Source organism: Scophthalmus maximus, chromosome 17, assembly GCF_022379125.1.
Source record: "Scophthalmus maximus strain ysfricsl-2021 chromosome 17, ASM2237912v1, whole genome shotgun sequence".
Taxonomy (NCBI): domain Eukaryota; kingdom Metazoa; phylum Chordata; class Actinopteri; order Pleuronectiformes; family Scophthalmidae; genus Scophthalmus; species Scophthalmus maximus.
The window spans coordinates 14,052,870-14,067,212 of NC_061531.1; the positions used below are offsets into that span (position 1 = coordinate 14,052,870).

The 14,343-nt window shown below is 46.8% G+C and overlaps 1 protein-coding gene across 1 annotated transcript in view; it reads left to right on the forward strand.

Moving 5' to 3' along the window:
* The first annotated feature begins 1,705 nt into the window (after positions 1–1,705).
* olfm2a (olfactomedin 2a) overlaps positions 1,706–14,343 on the forward strand; it is a 42,467-nt gene continuing 29,829 nt past the window's right edge. The window contains exon 1 of the mRNA XM_047328331.1: positions 1,706–2,290. Coding sequence (XP_047184287.1) covers positions 2,234–2,290 — 57 coding nt within the window. The 5' untranslated portion in view covers positions 1,706–2,233. The remainder of the gene's footprint in view (positions 2,291–14,343) is intronic.

A 14,343-nucleotide genomic window follows, 5' to 3' on the forward strand; every position in this document is an offset into this window, starting at 1 on the left:
CAGGGAGGCAGGGACAATTTCAGCATTCTCCTTCCCTTCATCCTTCCTTGCACACCAGCCCTCCCCATCCAGCAACTAATCTCACCTCCTCCTGTTTTATCCTGCTGGGGAAATAGAGGGGTGTGCACCATGCCACCGAGGGCAGCAGCAGGGAGGAGAATGTCATCCCTCTGCTCAACCACACAGGGGCTGGAAGACTCAAGCCCGATCAAACTGTCTGATCTGAAATCATTTCGGAATGCATTATAAACTAATCCCTCTCTTGTGTGATGGTAAAAAAAAAAATGCAGGGTTTGATTCCCAAAAAAACCTAACATTTTGCTGTATTGTATTTTATTTTATGATTTTTTTTAATAAATTACCTTTACAAAAAATGGACGATGGGCTGGAAAAATACCAACCCAAATGGAAACGAGAAATAAAATGGTGGCAATCAAGCATGAGCAGTTCCAACAATAATGAACCTTGTGTAGAAGCAAGCGCAGCCCCACCGTTCAGTGTGTCCCTGTGTGTATAAGCAATTTGTCACTGTCCAGCATGCTGCTCTCTTTACCGTCATCCTGCGAAGATAAACTTTCACCCTACAACTGCTTTATGATAAGGTGTTCCGTGGCATACATGTTAAAATATAGGAATTCACGGTGTAGATTAGCCCCGACGCGAATTTAGATTTTTACAAATAAAGTGTTTGAGTTATATGCTGTGCCATAATTCAGCTTTTTTCCAAACAATTACAAAAAAACTGCATCGCCTATACCCGCTGTCGGAACCGCTAAGTTCAGGGTTGATCAAAATGTGTGTCCGTTGACTATGTATGGCTGGTGCTTTATGTCTAAGGGTTTGTGGCGTAGGAGGGCTGAACACACACTTCCCTGTTTTTTTTTGTTGTTGTTTTTTTGTCATGTTCCGTCTTTATGGGTTGAGCACATCTTTTTTTGGACCCATTAAAGGGATTCCCCACAGGTTGAGTGTTGTGCATTTGCCTTTGAAAGTGGGCAGCAGAGGCTGTTATATTTTTCATAACCGATTCAGGATCGCCAGAAGCCACAAACACAGCCTGTCAACGAGCAAAGGAATGGCAGGCCTGCAGCATCCAGCCACTGTGGCACCGGCTCACATGGGACACACACTGTAAATAAACACACAGAGGCTGGTCGCACACCCCGTTCACACAATTTCACCATGGCCTTGAAAATAATTCTTTCTTTTTTTTTAGAATGCCAACATTTAATTATCTCCGTTAGCAAATGACGTTCATTATCTCCAATGCCATCAGGGGCAAGAATAATCTTCGTCGTCTCCCTGAACCCCCGGAGAATCCCTCGATTTTGGGCATCTTCTAAAATGGATATAAGCGCCGAAGTTGATGGTATTAATGTGTCCTGTTCTTTCTGTCTTTTTGACAGTGGCACAGTAATTCACAGTGCAGTACGGGCAGATGAGCACGGGGACATTATTATGAGTGCTAAATGTCAACTCTTTCTTGGGGTGTCTGCCATTATAGAGAGGAAATGTTTGGTGGAACAAAAAGCACTGCAAGCGACGGTCTGTCTGTCTGTCTGTCAGGAACATCGTCAGAGCTGTACCCCAGCATCCCAGCCCCATCAGCCCCCCCATCCCCATCAGCCCAAGCCCCATCCCAGTCCCCCCCCCCCACCACCCCCCGCCGCGTCTCTCTCGCTCAAACTCACGTGCACACGCACGCCCGAGCACTGGCTGCATCGGAGAGTGGCCCTCCTTCGGCGGTGGCGCTCCTCTCCACACAGACGCGCTGCTCCTAGCGTCGGCACCCTGGAAGCACAGCCGTCACCTTCCAACCTCTGCGACTCTCTCCTCCGCTCAGTCGCAGTTGTTATTCTTCTTCTCGCAGGACGACGCAGGGACGGAGGGGAGGAGGGCACGCACCGCCGACGCGGCCCGCTCCACAGCCTCTGTGGACTTTACGCACACTGTGTTGTTGGACCGGAGCGATTGCTTCTTATTCGCGACCCCCCCCACCCCCCAACCCCCCAACCCGCGAGAGAGTCTATGCTCCAGAGAAGACGCGCGCTGCTGCTGCCGCCGCCGCCGCCGCCGCGCGTCCCGGTGATGAGGTTGGTGGCGCACGGCCGACAGAGCGCCAACGGGAAGAAACCGCCCCAGTGAAGGGACAAGATCGTCGTGGTGGTGGTGGGGGGGAGGAGGAGGAGGCGGTGAGACTGGTGCCGGCCGGGACGCTATCATTTCGACTGGGATGCATCTGCTCAGTGCCATGTTCCTGCTCGTGATGTTGGCCGTCGTGCCCGGTGAGGTAAGGACTCCGGCGCAGACGCGTGCGGCAACGCGACGGACGAAAAGCGCAGTTTTAAAAGTTCTGCAAAAGCGGCGGCTGGTCGCCTGCGTCCGGCGTTCGGACGCGATTCGGACATTTCAAGTTAGAGCCAAACGTCTGAAACAGTTTTGTACGAGATGGGGCACGTTTTTGACACGAAGTCCATGCGCAGAGACTGTGTTCGTGGTGCAGCATTTGAATAGGCAAAATTGCTATTGTTCCCAAGGAATATCATATTAGGTGACCTGATGACAAGCAGCACATAGACGGAAAGTTCAACGAGCAGAGCTGCAGATGACGGCTCATCGGCGTTTTTTACTGAGGTTTAAAAAGACGGAGAGACAACGAGTGGAATAAATGCATGGCTATATGGTTTTTGGATGGGGGTAAAAAAAAAAACAAGAATGAATGAAGTAAGGTGTTACCTTGACAGTGTGATTGATTTCTGGGGGACCCTGATGCCTTTGATACACTGGAGGTCATTGTTTACATTTACCTTCCTCCTGCCTGCACCTCTGCATCACTGACAGATCGGTCCCCGAGAAACACCAGCCTCTGTACGGATGGAGCTGATGAAGCTGAGAGGACGGAGACACGGACATCTGCTTTGACAGCATCCGCGTGTGATTTGTGGGCTGTGAATTCAAACCAGGCGCAATGTTAGTGGTATCTACCAGACCAGCGGCAACAAATAGATCCCGGAGATGGATGTGGATGTGGGCTGTATATGCAGCGCACGACACTCGAAGAAGAAGAAGAAGAAGAAAAAATGATGAGAGTTGATGTGACAGCTGTAAATTGAAGTGATGGACGGTAAATTATTTGACCCAGAAAGGCGTTTCAGTCAAGGCAGGCAGGGGGCAATTGAACTCGCAGGGGTGGTTCGGCGTGGTCAGTTGAGCACGACCCCCCTGACATATTTTGAAAGTATAAGGTCGGCCGATGAAATGCCTGTTGTTGAGGATGGTATGAAATAGCCAGTGGAGTGTGTTTGACGGACAGCGCCCTCCTCGCACCTTCACCTTCATGCAGCAGTATTTTTTCAGGACCAGGGACAGAGACGTATCGCACCGTCGGATAAAAGCAGCCTGTCTGATGAGTGCTTTAAGCGCGTGCTCGTACTGTGGTGCCAAGTGTAGCACTGTTTGGGAGGAGGGCTCCAGACAGAGCAGGGGCACTCACAAAAATCACAGCACTGAAATTAAACCTGTGAGGGCCCTAAACTAAGAGATCAAAAATTCATGAAAGAATCATACCCATACCTTGTAATATTCCATTCTAGAGTGATGATGGATCAGGCCCTATATGCCCCTATAGGTGGTTAATATAACCGTGCAGTTTGTTTTAGCTTATATTTGTTCTGGAGTTAGTGGATTGGCCATTGTCCAACACCTGTCTTCATGCAGTTAAATTGTGGGCCCATTCCTCAAAATGTACCAGACTGAGGAATCATTTGTTTTGTCATACGTTGCAGTATGACATCCGTGTTTTATATATATATCCTGTCCAGTGGACGCTGCGCTTGACCTTAAAGGGAATGGTGCGGTGGAGAACGGGCTGTACTGTGCACCTGCGTGTCGGGTTCAAAGTGTAACACGGTGGCAGGAGTTTCCAGCTGTCACAATGAACACATCCCTATGACTATGCACAAAAGAAACCATAAAGATGTGCCCATGTGCCTCTTTAACCCCCTTCTGTCATCCCCGCTATACAATAATTGCCAATGTGTCAATGCAAACGTAGCCTAGACGGCAACTTCTACTATCATATCTAAAGCCTTTTTTTTTCTTCAATGGGTTCATGCTGTAATTGGCCTTGAGGGACAATTTGTTGCAAGTGTTCACATTAAATATTTACGTGGCTGAAAGAAAATATGACGCCACCCCATCACCCTCAGATTGCACTGCAAACATAAAGAATTTATGACTCCTTAGGTATCTACTGCGACGAGGGTAGCGCTCCCCATCAGCGGAGTCGAGACATCCCCATATTTTTAGTCACAGTCTCAGCACAGGCCAGTATGAAATATTTAAAGGGCTTTAATGAGACAGATGCACTTGTGCGCTCGCTGCATGTGTTTGTTAAGTACCAATAAAGCCCAGGGGTCCGTAGTGCTCCTGATACATATGGGCACCTGTTTGACCTTGACACAGATGTCTTGCTATGATTTGCACTTCAAACCGTGCGTGACAGGATGCATTCACACAAGTGCATAACGCTCTGTGTGCATTTGTAAGTAATGCAGTTATTATACCTTGTGCCCACCTTGTGTGCTAAAAAGACAATTTTAGTTATCAATATTAAGTACTGCGATTAAAAAAAATTAGTGATTTTGAACATGTCTTCAATATATCAAAACTATAAAGGTTATGCACTTCATCTTTTTCAACAACGCTTTCAAGTTTAGCATCAGTCAGGAGTTATAGAAATCATATTTTGTCGGCATGATATGGATTGTAATAAATTTTCTGTGAGACTCTGCAACTTTTCATTAGTCTGATTAATATTATTAGCTCAGTACCGATTGTTCGGAATGTGAATTTAGTGCAACGGCGGAAAAATTAATGGCGCAAAAACCTAATTCATCTCAGACTTTCCATTTACCGTGTGCAGAGCAGGATAAGTGATGGATGGAATTCATGTGGAGGACAGCATGAGCTGATCAGATATTCTGAGTTATTAAACACAGACAAATAAAGACTATAATAAAATATGGTGTGACTGAAATACCCCCTTTAAGACAAATAAGGTAAATCTGAAATTGGTTGACAGAAAATCATCTTTGTTCAAAACAAAGACTTCAGTCACGTTCTCAATGTATTTAGAGAAGAACAGTTGCAGATCACAAAGATGCGTGCTCCACTGATATCCCTGTCCAACCATCAAACTGCTATAGACAGCTCGACTGAGAGTTGACGTGATATATTCCAAGTTTAATTTTTCTGTAGCTGCTCAATGTCCACAGTGGAATTCTACAATTTACTTTATAGCACTTAAAGTGCCAGCTAAGTACAAATCCATTGAAAGTGTTCAGGTCAGTCAAAGGCTTCAACACACATTCTTATTAAAATCCTTTGTTAAATAAAGGTTCAAATGAAGAACCCCTAATTTGGCATATCAAATGCATGTTGAATTAGATTTTGTATTAGTTTGTCATTAGTTTTTAGTCATTAGTCATTAATGGTTTGGATGCTGGGTATGAAGATTGTTTCAGGTATACTTGAAATACGAACACTAATGTTTGAAGGAGAAAAAAAAATATGTTGTGGTCCCACTGGAGCAAGAGGCGTCAAGAAGAGACTGTTATTGCTGTAAGACGAAGACTCTCAACACTCGGACGGTTGAGACTGATGGGCATGAACGTTTTGGTGCTATTCTGCTCAAACACCCCAAGTGCTATGCGAGAGAAAAACCTAATTGCTTGTCATTCTGAAAGAGGGAGACGGAACCCTGTGTTAGCAGTCGGCTAGATTTGTTTTAGTAATTTAACTTGATCCCATCGCTCACCAGGGACCAGGGAGAAACAATCAGTTTTAGCGGACTCGCATTTAGGACCTTGTTGAGTTGTGTTGCCTCACTCTCGATTGGTGTGATCATTGCACCAGAAACTGACACAGCCGGGGTCAAATTATAGACAAAAGTGCAATTACTGTACTTGCAAAACACCGTTTGAAATATAATTTGGCACAAAACATTTAGTTCATTACGTTGAGCTAATTACACATTACCTTCATGCTGTAATATAAGTGTCTGAGTTGAGGAATGAACCCAAGCTGTGATAATACTATATTGAGAAGACTCTTTGCTATAGGTCAGTATTATTAACACGCTGGACATACTGTATATTAGGTTTGATGCCACGTAAGAAAGGGAATGCAAAGAATTAAACTGAGCTAATGCTAAAGCTGTGTTCAATGTCTCCATGTGTGACTCCAACAAGGACAGACCTCAGCTCAATCAGTCAGGGAGGACAAACAGATGGATTGGCTCATGTCCAATTGAGACAGCTTTGAACAGTCCACTGCCCTGGCCGTGACCCTTTGGACAAAAAAAAGAGCAAAAAATCTATCTTCCCGGTGCCAGTCAAACGACAGCGAAGGCAGCATGATCACAATAAAAGCCCTCCCCCAGACATGAGCGCGATTGAGCCACTTGTGGTGAATGTCCGTCGCTGTCTCTCTGCCAAAAGCCTTGCACACTGCGACCATACCAACACATTTAAGCTCGTCGAACCTTGTGAAAGGTAAGATAATATATGAAAAATATATATATAGAGATGAAATTCTCTCCCTGCCATTAATATCAGTGAGCCAACCCGCAAAAAAGCTTGTATAAATACGGAGGAATGAGACTGTGCAGTTGGATGCGAGTCTCCGTTCCCCCTGGAGAAAGGACACTAGGTAGCGGTCTGGACAGCGTGTGCTCTGCCAAGCAGCAGCCTCACCTCCACCTGGAGGATTAAACAAATGGAAAGCTGCAGGAACAGGGGGTGTAAACCTGCCAGCGAGAGGCAAAGGCGCACACTTTACTGTTAAAATCACCTTGCCACGCTGTGACAGGTCCGGTGCTGGTCTGACTCCCCAGCATCGCATATCCCACGAGCTCGTGCGATGACAAGTTGCGACACGCATTCATTTTCTCATGTCCACACATAATATGAGCCCCATTTCCCCAATAAACACGAACGCATTGTGTCATTACCTTGCTCTGTATATATCTCTTTTGCTGTTGAATAAGATTACTTGCATAACCTAATTTCTGTGTTGCCTGTCATTCAACTCAAGCACTATGTGGGTGAGTAAGTGAGCAGCCAACGTTATATTAGCCGCTGCGCCTGCATCCACCTTCATGCACTCCCCATTAATGTACAAAGGTGCTGCTTCACAATCAGCCACAGATAATGAGGTTGCATTATGTTTGATTCAGCGCTGCCTGAAGAGACTGAATGGTGTGTGCTTGTGTCATGACTGATAAGGGCAGAGCTCGAATCAGTGCACGACGATGATACCACATTGTGTGAGTCAGAATCTTACCACTGTACAGAGATTTGTTTCGTGAAAGAGACGCCGCTTAAGGGGAGAGGGCTGAGGCCCGGAGAGCTTCTGAGCCTTTGTGCCGTCCGCTGTCCACTCCCTCATCTTAATGTTTGATGTGCCTTTATGTAGCCTGCCGTTTCATCATCAGAGGTGTGTGTGTGTGTGTGTGTGTGTGTACACAAATAATCTCTACACACAGTGACATTGTGCGGACTCTCCTCCCACGTTGGAACAGCACAGTGTATTCCGTAGTCCACAGGATGCTGTCCTTCGCCGAAGACCTGGTTTTAGGGATAAGGTTGACTCGTTTTTAAGTCAAGATAAATGTTAAGCAAGAGCCGTTTTTATGGTTACGAGCCATGTGCCAATGTGCGTGCGTGCGTGTGTGTGTGTGTGTGTGCGGTGGTGCCCCTGTGCGAGCGGTCTGGTTTTTTGATGACGATGTACCTGTTTCTGGGTCACTTTCTGCTCATGACTCGCACAGGGGCGACATTAGCGCACGATGATGGAGGCGAGCTTCTTCACGCCGCGGCCCGGGGGTGAAGTGGGTGACCGATTTTTACCGCTGCAGTGCCTCGGATGAGGCACAAAGGCGGACGTCGGTCTGCGTGGCAATTGGTCAACAGATGGAATGGCGGGTGGAGAAACGTGTGAGGTCAGTGGCCTGACTCACGGACTAACACTGTGTCCTTTTCAAGATTGGCCCCCTGAGGTAGAGAGGGTGTGTTAGCGTGGCCTTACCTCCCCGGCCGGAATGCCCTTTTCCAAACGTGTCCATACGCAAACAAACATGACCTTTTCACCTGAATCAAACACAAGTACAAAACTGTGGTCCCTACAAACCACTCACTGCAATATATGACATATTATTCATAATCTCGGCAACAGTCGCATTTTCACAGCAGCTGTTTCTAGCATTGACTAAATGCCAAACGCTTCCCACTCCCGGCTGACTGACACAGACGAAGAAACCAGATCCCTGGCATGTTGTTTGTATTCTGATCTCTTCCTAAGCTCTGTAATCATAGAATTGTTGAACCCTAATTAACCGTCATGAGCAATTCGTTGTTGAAAATCTGGGAATTTAAGGTTGGGGTTTTTTCATGTTGGTTTTTTTCCACATATTTGAGGACGGGAGACACTCTGGGGTTGTCAAAGTCAGATTAGGTCTGGTAACCTTGGTATTTAGTTCATGTTTTAAATGACCACTTACTCATGCAGAACCACAGACTGGCCACTATGCTTCAGGGTTGTGTGCACTATGAATGACCTCTGTTGCCGTTTTTCGTTCGCGTTGAAAACCCAGCGGCCTGCCCTCCTAAAATGACCATTAGCAATCCCAGGGACTGAGCAGGCCGACTCCCGGGCAGCTTGTAATCAAAGGTCTTATAGGTCTTATGGGACTTGCTACTAAATACAGTTGTTAGGGCTTTTGGTTCGTTCATACACACACGGTTAACCTGGCAACTAACCGGCAGCCAGCAGTCCACACCAGATCAAAGAAATCGAGATTTTCATGTATCCACTTAGGAGACAATTTCACAATGGCCGAGTGAGGCAGAGATGATATTTCTGGAAATATCACCCTTATAATCTATAGGATGGTATTTGTATGCTTGCTGTCAACAGAGTATGGAAGGATCAGCTTGACTGGTAGGATGAACATCATCCCTGTATCGCATTCTCTCCCTTTCCTTCTGTGTGACAGTGCTGGAGGGTGCAGGACTCCCAGAGGTTTATGTCTGTGACTCTAAGCAAGAGTGACATTTCTCTGACAACACCCAGAACAGGCACCCACACGCGGGCTGTCTTTCACTCACACACACACACACACTCACACACTCACACACACACACACACACACACACACACACACACACACACACACACACACACACACACACACACACACACACACACACACACACACACACACACACACACACACACACACACACACACACACACAAACACACACACACACACACACACACTATTGCCTTTGTCTCCCTTCTCGCGCTCCCCTTTCCTCTCTGGTTCAAAAACATGAAAGTAAATGTCAGTGATGGGATCCACAAGCAGACAAAGAGCAAAAGCAACACATGGAATCGATACCAACAGACATGGCTGAGGCTGTAAGGCCTGCCGCGTCGTATGGCATGAGTGACAAATGCCAATTAGAGCACAGACATGCCTGTCCATCGGGTCAGTGCTGGACACACTGGCGCCATTAACAACACACGTTACCTTAGTAACTGCCACCGGTGGTCTCACGCCATGGGTTGTTTTTTTTTTTGCATTGCAGTAGGCACCTCCTGACCAGTTTTCCGTACGACCTTGCTTTCCCCTGCTCGATGAATCTTTTATGAGCCTGGCAATGTGGGTTTCTGTGTAGAAGATTGGAATATAAATATGGCTGTTGCGCCCCGGAGCTCGTCTTCCCGCTCTGATACAAAAGCTCTCAGAAGACGGGGCAGATTGGGCGAGCCGCTATTCGAACGGCGCTCTCCGCATCTCTTCGCTTTTATCGAAGGGCGTCCCGTATGAGAAGGGCGTCATGCATTCTCAAACACGAACATTGATTTCTCCGTCCGTCTGCCCGTTCGCATGGCAGGACAACACACAACACACACACACACACACACACCACACACACCACACACACACACACACACACACACACACACACACACACACACACACACACACACACACACACACACACACACACACACACACACACACACACCACTGTGGGGAAAACCTGTTTGATTTAAAAAGAATGATTTTGTTTGATTTTTTTTTCTTTTTTCTAATTCTTTCACGGCACAGTTTTCTCTTCAGACGCTCTGGTTGATTACACCGTGCTCACATTGGTGTCGAGGATTTGATAGCAGCGATTGACATTGAATAAGAGCTGATCAAAAAAAGGGACTAAGTACATTTTGGTTGAGCTCCTCGTTCTGTATTGTGCCTCTTGATCTTGTTCTAACTTTTTTGTTTGTAGCGACTTCCATTTCCCATGATGCGTGCTACCTTGGTTTCCGAAAGGCTCCACTCGTCACCGCCGTGTGCGGTGTGTGTGTGGGCAGCATTGCCTCCCCGTGTTGAACGCTAACTCAATCGCGGGGCTTTTCATTTTGGGGGATGAGGGATGAGAGCTGTGCGGCGCGGCAGAGGCGGGTAGCAGGACGGACCATTTAATCGATGTGTTTTGCGCGTGGCACTGTCGCAGCCACTCAGTAGGGTCCATTGATGAGGGAGGCTCTCTCTGACTGCGCCAAAGCTTAAAGGCTTCAGTCAGGGAGGCGTGGGAGCCCAGCAGCCACCAGACACTGCTGCATATCAAGCAGGCGGGGAGAGCTGCTCGCTGCGGCCCCACGGTAAGCAAGGTAGAGAGGTCCTTTGATAGAGAAACTGCGTATAGGGGAGGGGAGATAACAAGATGCTCCCGTGGAAGGAACACCAGCTTACATTACATTATGCAGCCTAATTCTAAACCCCTGGGATTTCTCCCAAGTCTACAAAGCACACACAGACACGTCAGTGTGCGATACTGGATGTGAGCACCACTTCCTGAAGTAGGAGTCACAGCTAACTGGCAACTCGTGTGTGTACCATATTATAGGAGACGTGAAATCGAATGACATCTGTATCATTGATGACACTTCCTGAAAGAAATTGGGTCCAGCTTTGATGGATTAGGCAAAATTGGGGAGAAATGATGTAACAGGCCGACTCCCGCATTAATTTTTCATAGATCTGAAGGCTCTGCTTCAGACAAGTATATTAGTCGAAAGGAACTTTTCTTAAAGTGAGTCCTGTGTATACAGCACCATTAATCCACTGCCCATTATTCCCTTTGATCATTCATCAAGTCACGAAGTAAACTTGAACCTGACTTCTCAGTTTACCAAATTTCTCATCTGCTTGTTTCAATAATCTACAGCCTCAGACAAACAAGGACAGTCTGTACAAAAAACGATATGGATTTTCTCATGAGCTGTAAAGAAAACATTATTTTGCCTCTCTAGCCCCTAGTAATGCTCTTCCAAAAAGCATCTGAATCGTGTTAAAACCACTGCGTAGCATAAAATACAACTAGGACAAGTGTTGCATTACAAATATAAACCATTACACATAAATACCAGCATATACTGTGAATATATTACATCCATTAATTAACACACACACACACACACACACACACACACACACACACACACACACACACACACACACACACACACACACACACACACACACACACACACACACACACACACACACACACACACACACACACACACACACACACACACACACACACACACACACGCGCTGTAGACAGATGCAAACTTAGGATGCTGTGGTGATCAGGGTAGGTGGGCAGTGTCAGGGCACAAAAGTGAGAGGATGTGGACTGAGTTTGAATCAGGGCCCAGTGGAGTAGCCGAGCCAGGCGGCATGGCTGGGAAGTGAGTGAGAGAGAGAGAGAGAAAGACAGAGAGAGGAAGAGGCAGTTGAGTTGCTGGAAATGAAAAGTGGAAATTGCGAGCAGGAATAGATGGAAAAAATAGACAGAGAGAGAGCGAGAGAGAGAGAGAGAGAGAGAGAGAGAGAGAGAGAGCCTTCTGACTGTGCCTGCAGGGTTATTATCTCTCCCATCCCGACCAAAAGGAGAATAATAATTAGAGGTCCATCGCTCCGTCACCATGATTTTATTCCCCCTCACTGGTGCAAACTCCTTGCAGATTGTCTTTAATTAGCTCCACGTCGCTTAATCGATACGGCCGCGGCCGAGAAAAACCAATGGCACGCGCGCACTGTCGCTCGGGCGCGCCGGAGACACGGGGAGGCAGCGGATGAAGTGTTGACAGACGAGATGAGAGACAAAATGATGTAGAGTGGCATCTCTATGGGAGGAGGGGAAAAGAGACGTCACGCTCTGGTAAAATACAAAAAAAATGAAAACTGCTCTCATGATGATTGGAGTCTGCACTTGTTTATCCACCATTCTGTTTGTTTGCGTGTCGATTCGTAGAAGAAGAAAAAAAATATATATACATATATATACACATGTCTGCATCACCAGGTGAGAATTTGATGTCTCGGCTCGGCTTTACATCAGGCGGCGGTGATAGTCCTATCATGTCAGACTGTGCCGTGCAATCTAATTCAGTAATCCTCGTTATATTTCTGAGCAGCAGAGTTGAGTGCCTCAGCCACACTAATGGTGATGTGATGAATAGGTATTCAGGAGAGGTCTCTCTCTCTCTCTCTTTAAGCCTCGCTGCCTCCGGCTACTGGCCCTCTCAGGCCCTCTCTCATCTTGTACTCCTCTCGGAGAGGGGAGCGGCATGCGGCGAGCCCATGCGGGGATCTTCAGCGAATTGTGCTCCTCACTTGTCAGGCACATTTTTGGACTTGGTATGTTCTGGATCCATATCTGCGGCTGGCATGCTTGAGTGCGTGTCGGTCTAATCCAAACACCCTTGAACAAGACTAATAAATGTGAGACTGAACTCAAACTGAAAGAGATTTGTACCTGTGCATATTATCAGAGACTTTGAGGAGGGAGTTACACGAGTGAAACAAGTGTGCAGGGATAATCTGTTGATTCGGGGAAGTGGCACTAAATGGAGGACACGAAAGATGAAATAAGAAAATTGTCAGATTATTATTGACTGCAAGAGACAGGAGCGTGCTGTAGAGTCCTCCTTGTGCATAAGCCTGTGCTTTAATTGTTGAGCGGAGGTGGGTGGGTGTACGAGTGTCATTAAAATTTAAATTAGTGATTTAATCTGTGGGTGGAAGAAATATACACAGAATATGTTTACCTCCCATTCCTCATTATTAAAGGGTGTTTCTGTCGTTTGTAATCTTCCATCCGGGGAGGTTGGATCTTATTTTTGAAACGCATCCTCGTCCATTTTACCTGAGGCAATCAGTCAACAGTGAGACGTCCCCGGGAGGAACGAGCACTGGAGTTGTGGACTGCCGTGGCTTAAAGAGCGCAAATGAAAATATTTGCGGAAAACGATTAGCAAAGGAAGCGCCTCCTTAAGGGAAAAATCCTCTTGCATTCCCCGCATGTGCTGCGTGGAATATTAATGCAAGGGATGGCCTTTCTGATATCATATCTCCCAGGCTGCTCTCACAAATGTCATCATCAAGCGCCGCTCCGCGTCGTGCTCAGACTAGAGAACACGCTGCAGAGCATCCTGCATCGACTGGAAACACACGATAACTCACATACTCCCCGGCGCGCGCACATCCCGCGTAAAAAGTGAAATTCACGCTTTGGGATGAGGGCTAAGTTGAGTGACCAATGCAGGAGGACATGCCAATGTATCCATTTCATTGCTAAGAGATCCGGCCTGATGGGCCAATGCAGGCGCCTGTGGTGAAGCACCAGACTCTATGGCCTCTCTTTACCATCAGGGCCTCTCCACCTTCAGCCCCCTCACGAGTACTTCTCATCTCACACTTGGCTAACTCCACAGAATATTACCCGCTTTCTAATATTCAACGCACAGCCCTCTCATTGCTGCTCTGTATACTCATTTTCTCCGGTTTGTAGATATTTTCCCGTCCGTTTGTTTGTGTAATCACTGAACGGATCAGTGGCTTCTCATTCTGACAACGCGGCAGAGACTCTGCAGAATAAATGGCCGGACTCACGAGCAGAGTCGCTGGGGAGGAAGGTACAAAGAACACAGGCCAACACAACAACTGCTTATTTGTACTAACAATTCTTTATACTCGTTCCGCCAGCAAGGCAAATCGCCATAAAAGCACACAGTGACACGCTCATTTATTTATCTGCAAGTTTCTCCCAACCATTTTTTGCTCATGACTCCATGTGGCTCTAAATGTAATCTTCAGTTGGGGGCTGTTTGGGGATTTCTCTCCACTGCACACTGTGCCTGTGTCGTACTAATAATGTCTCCCTAATTAAATGTTACAGCTTCTGTGAACATTAATGACCTGAAG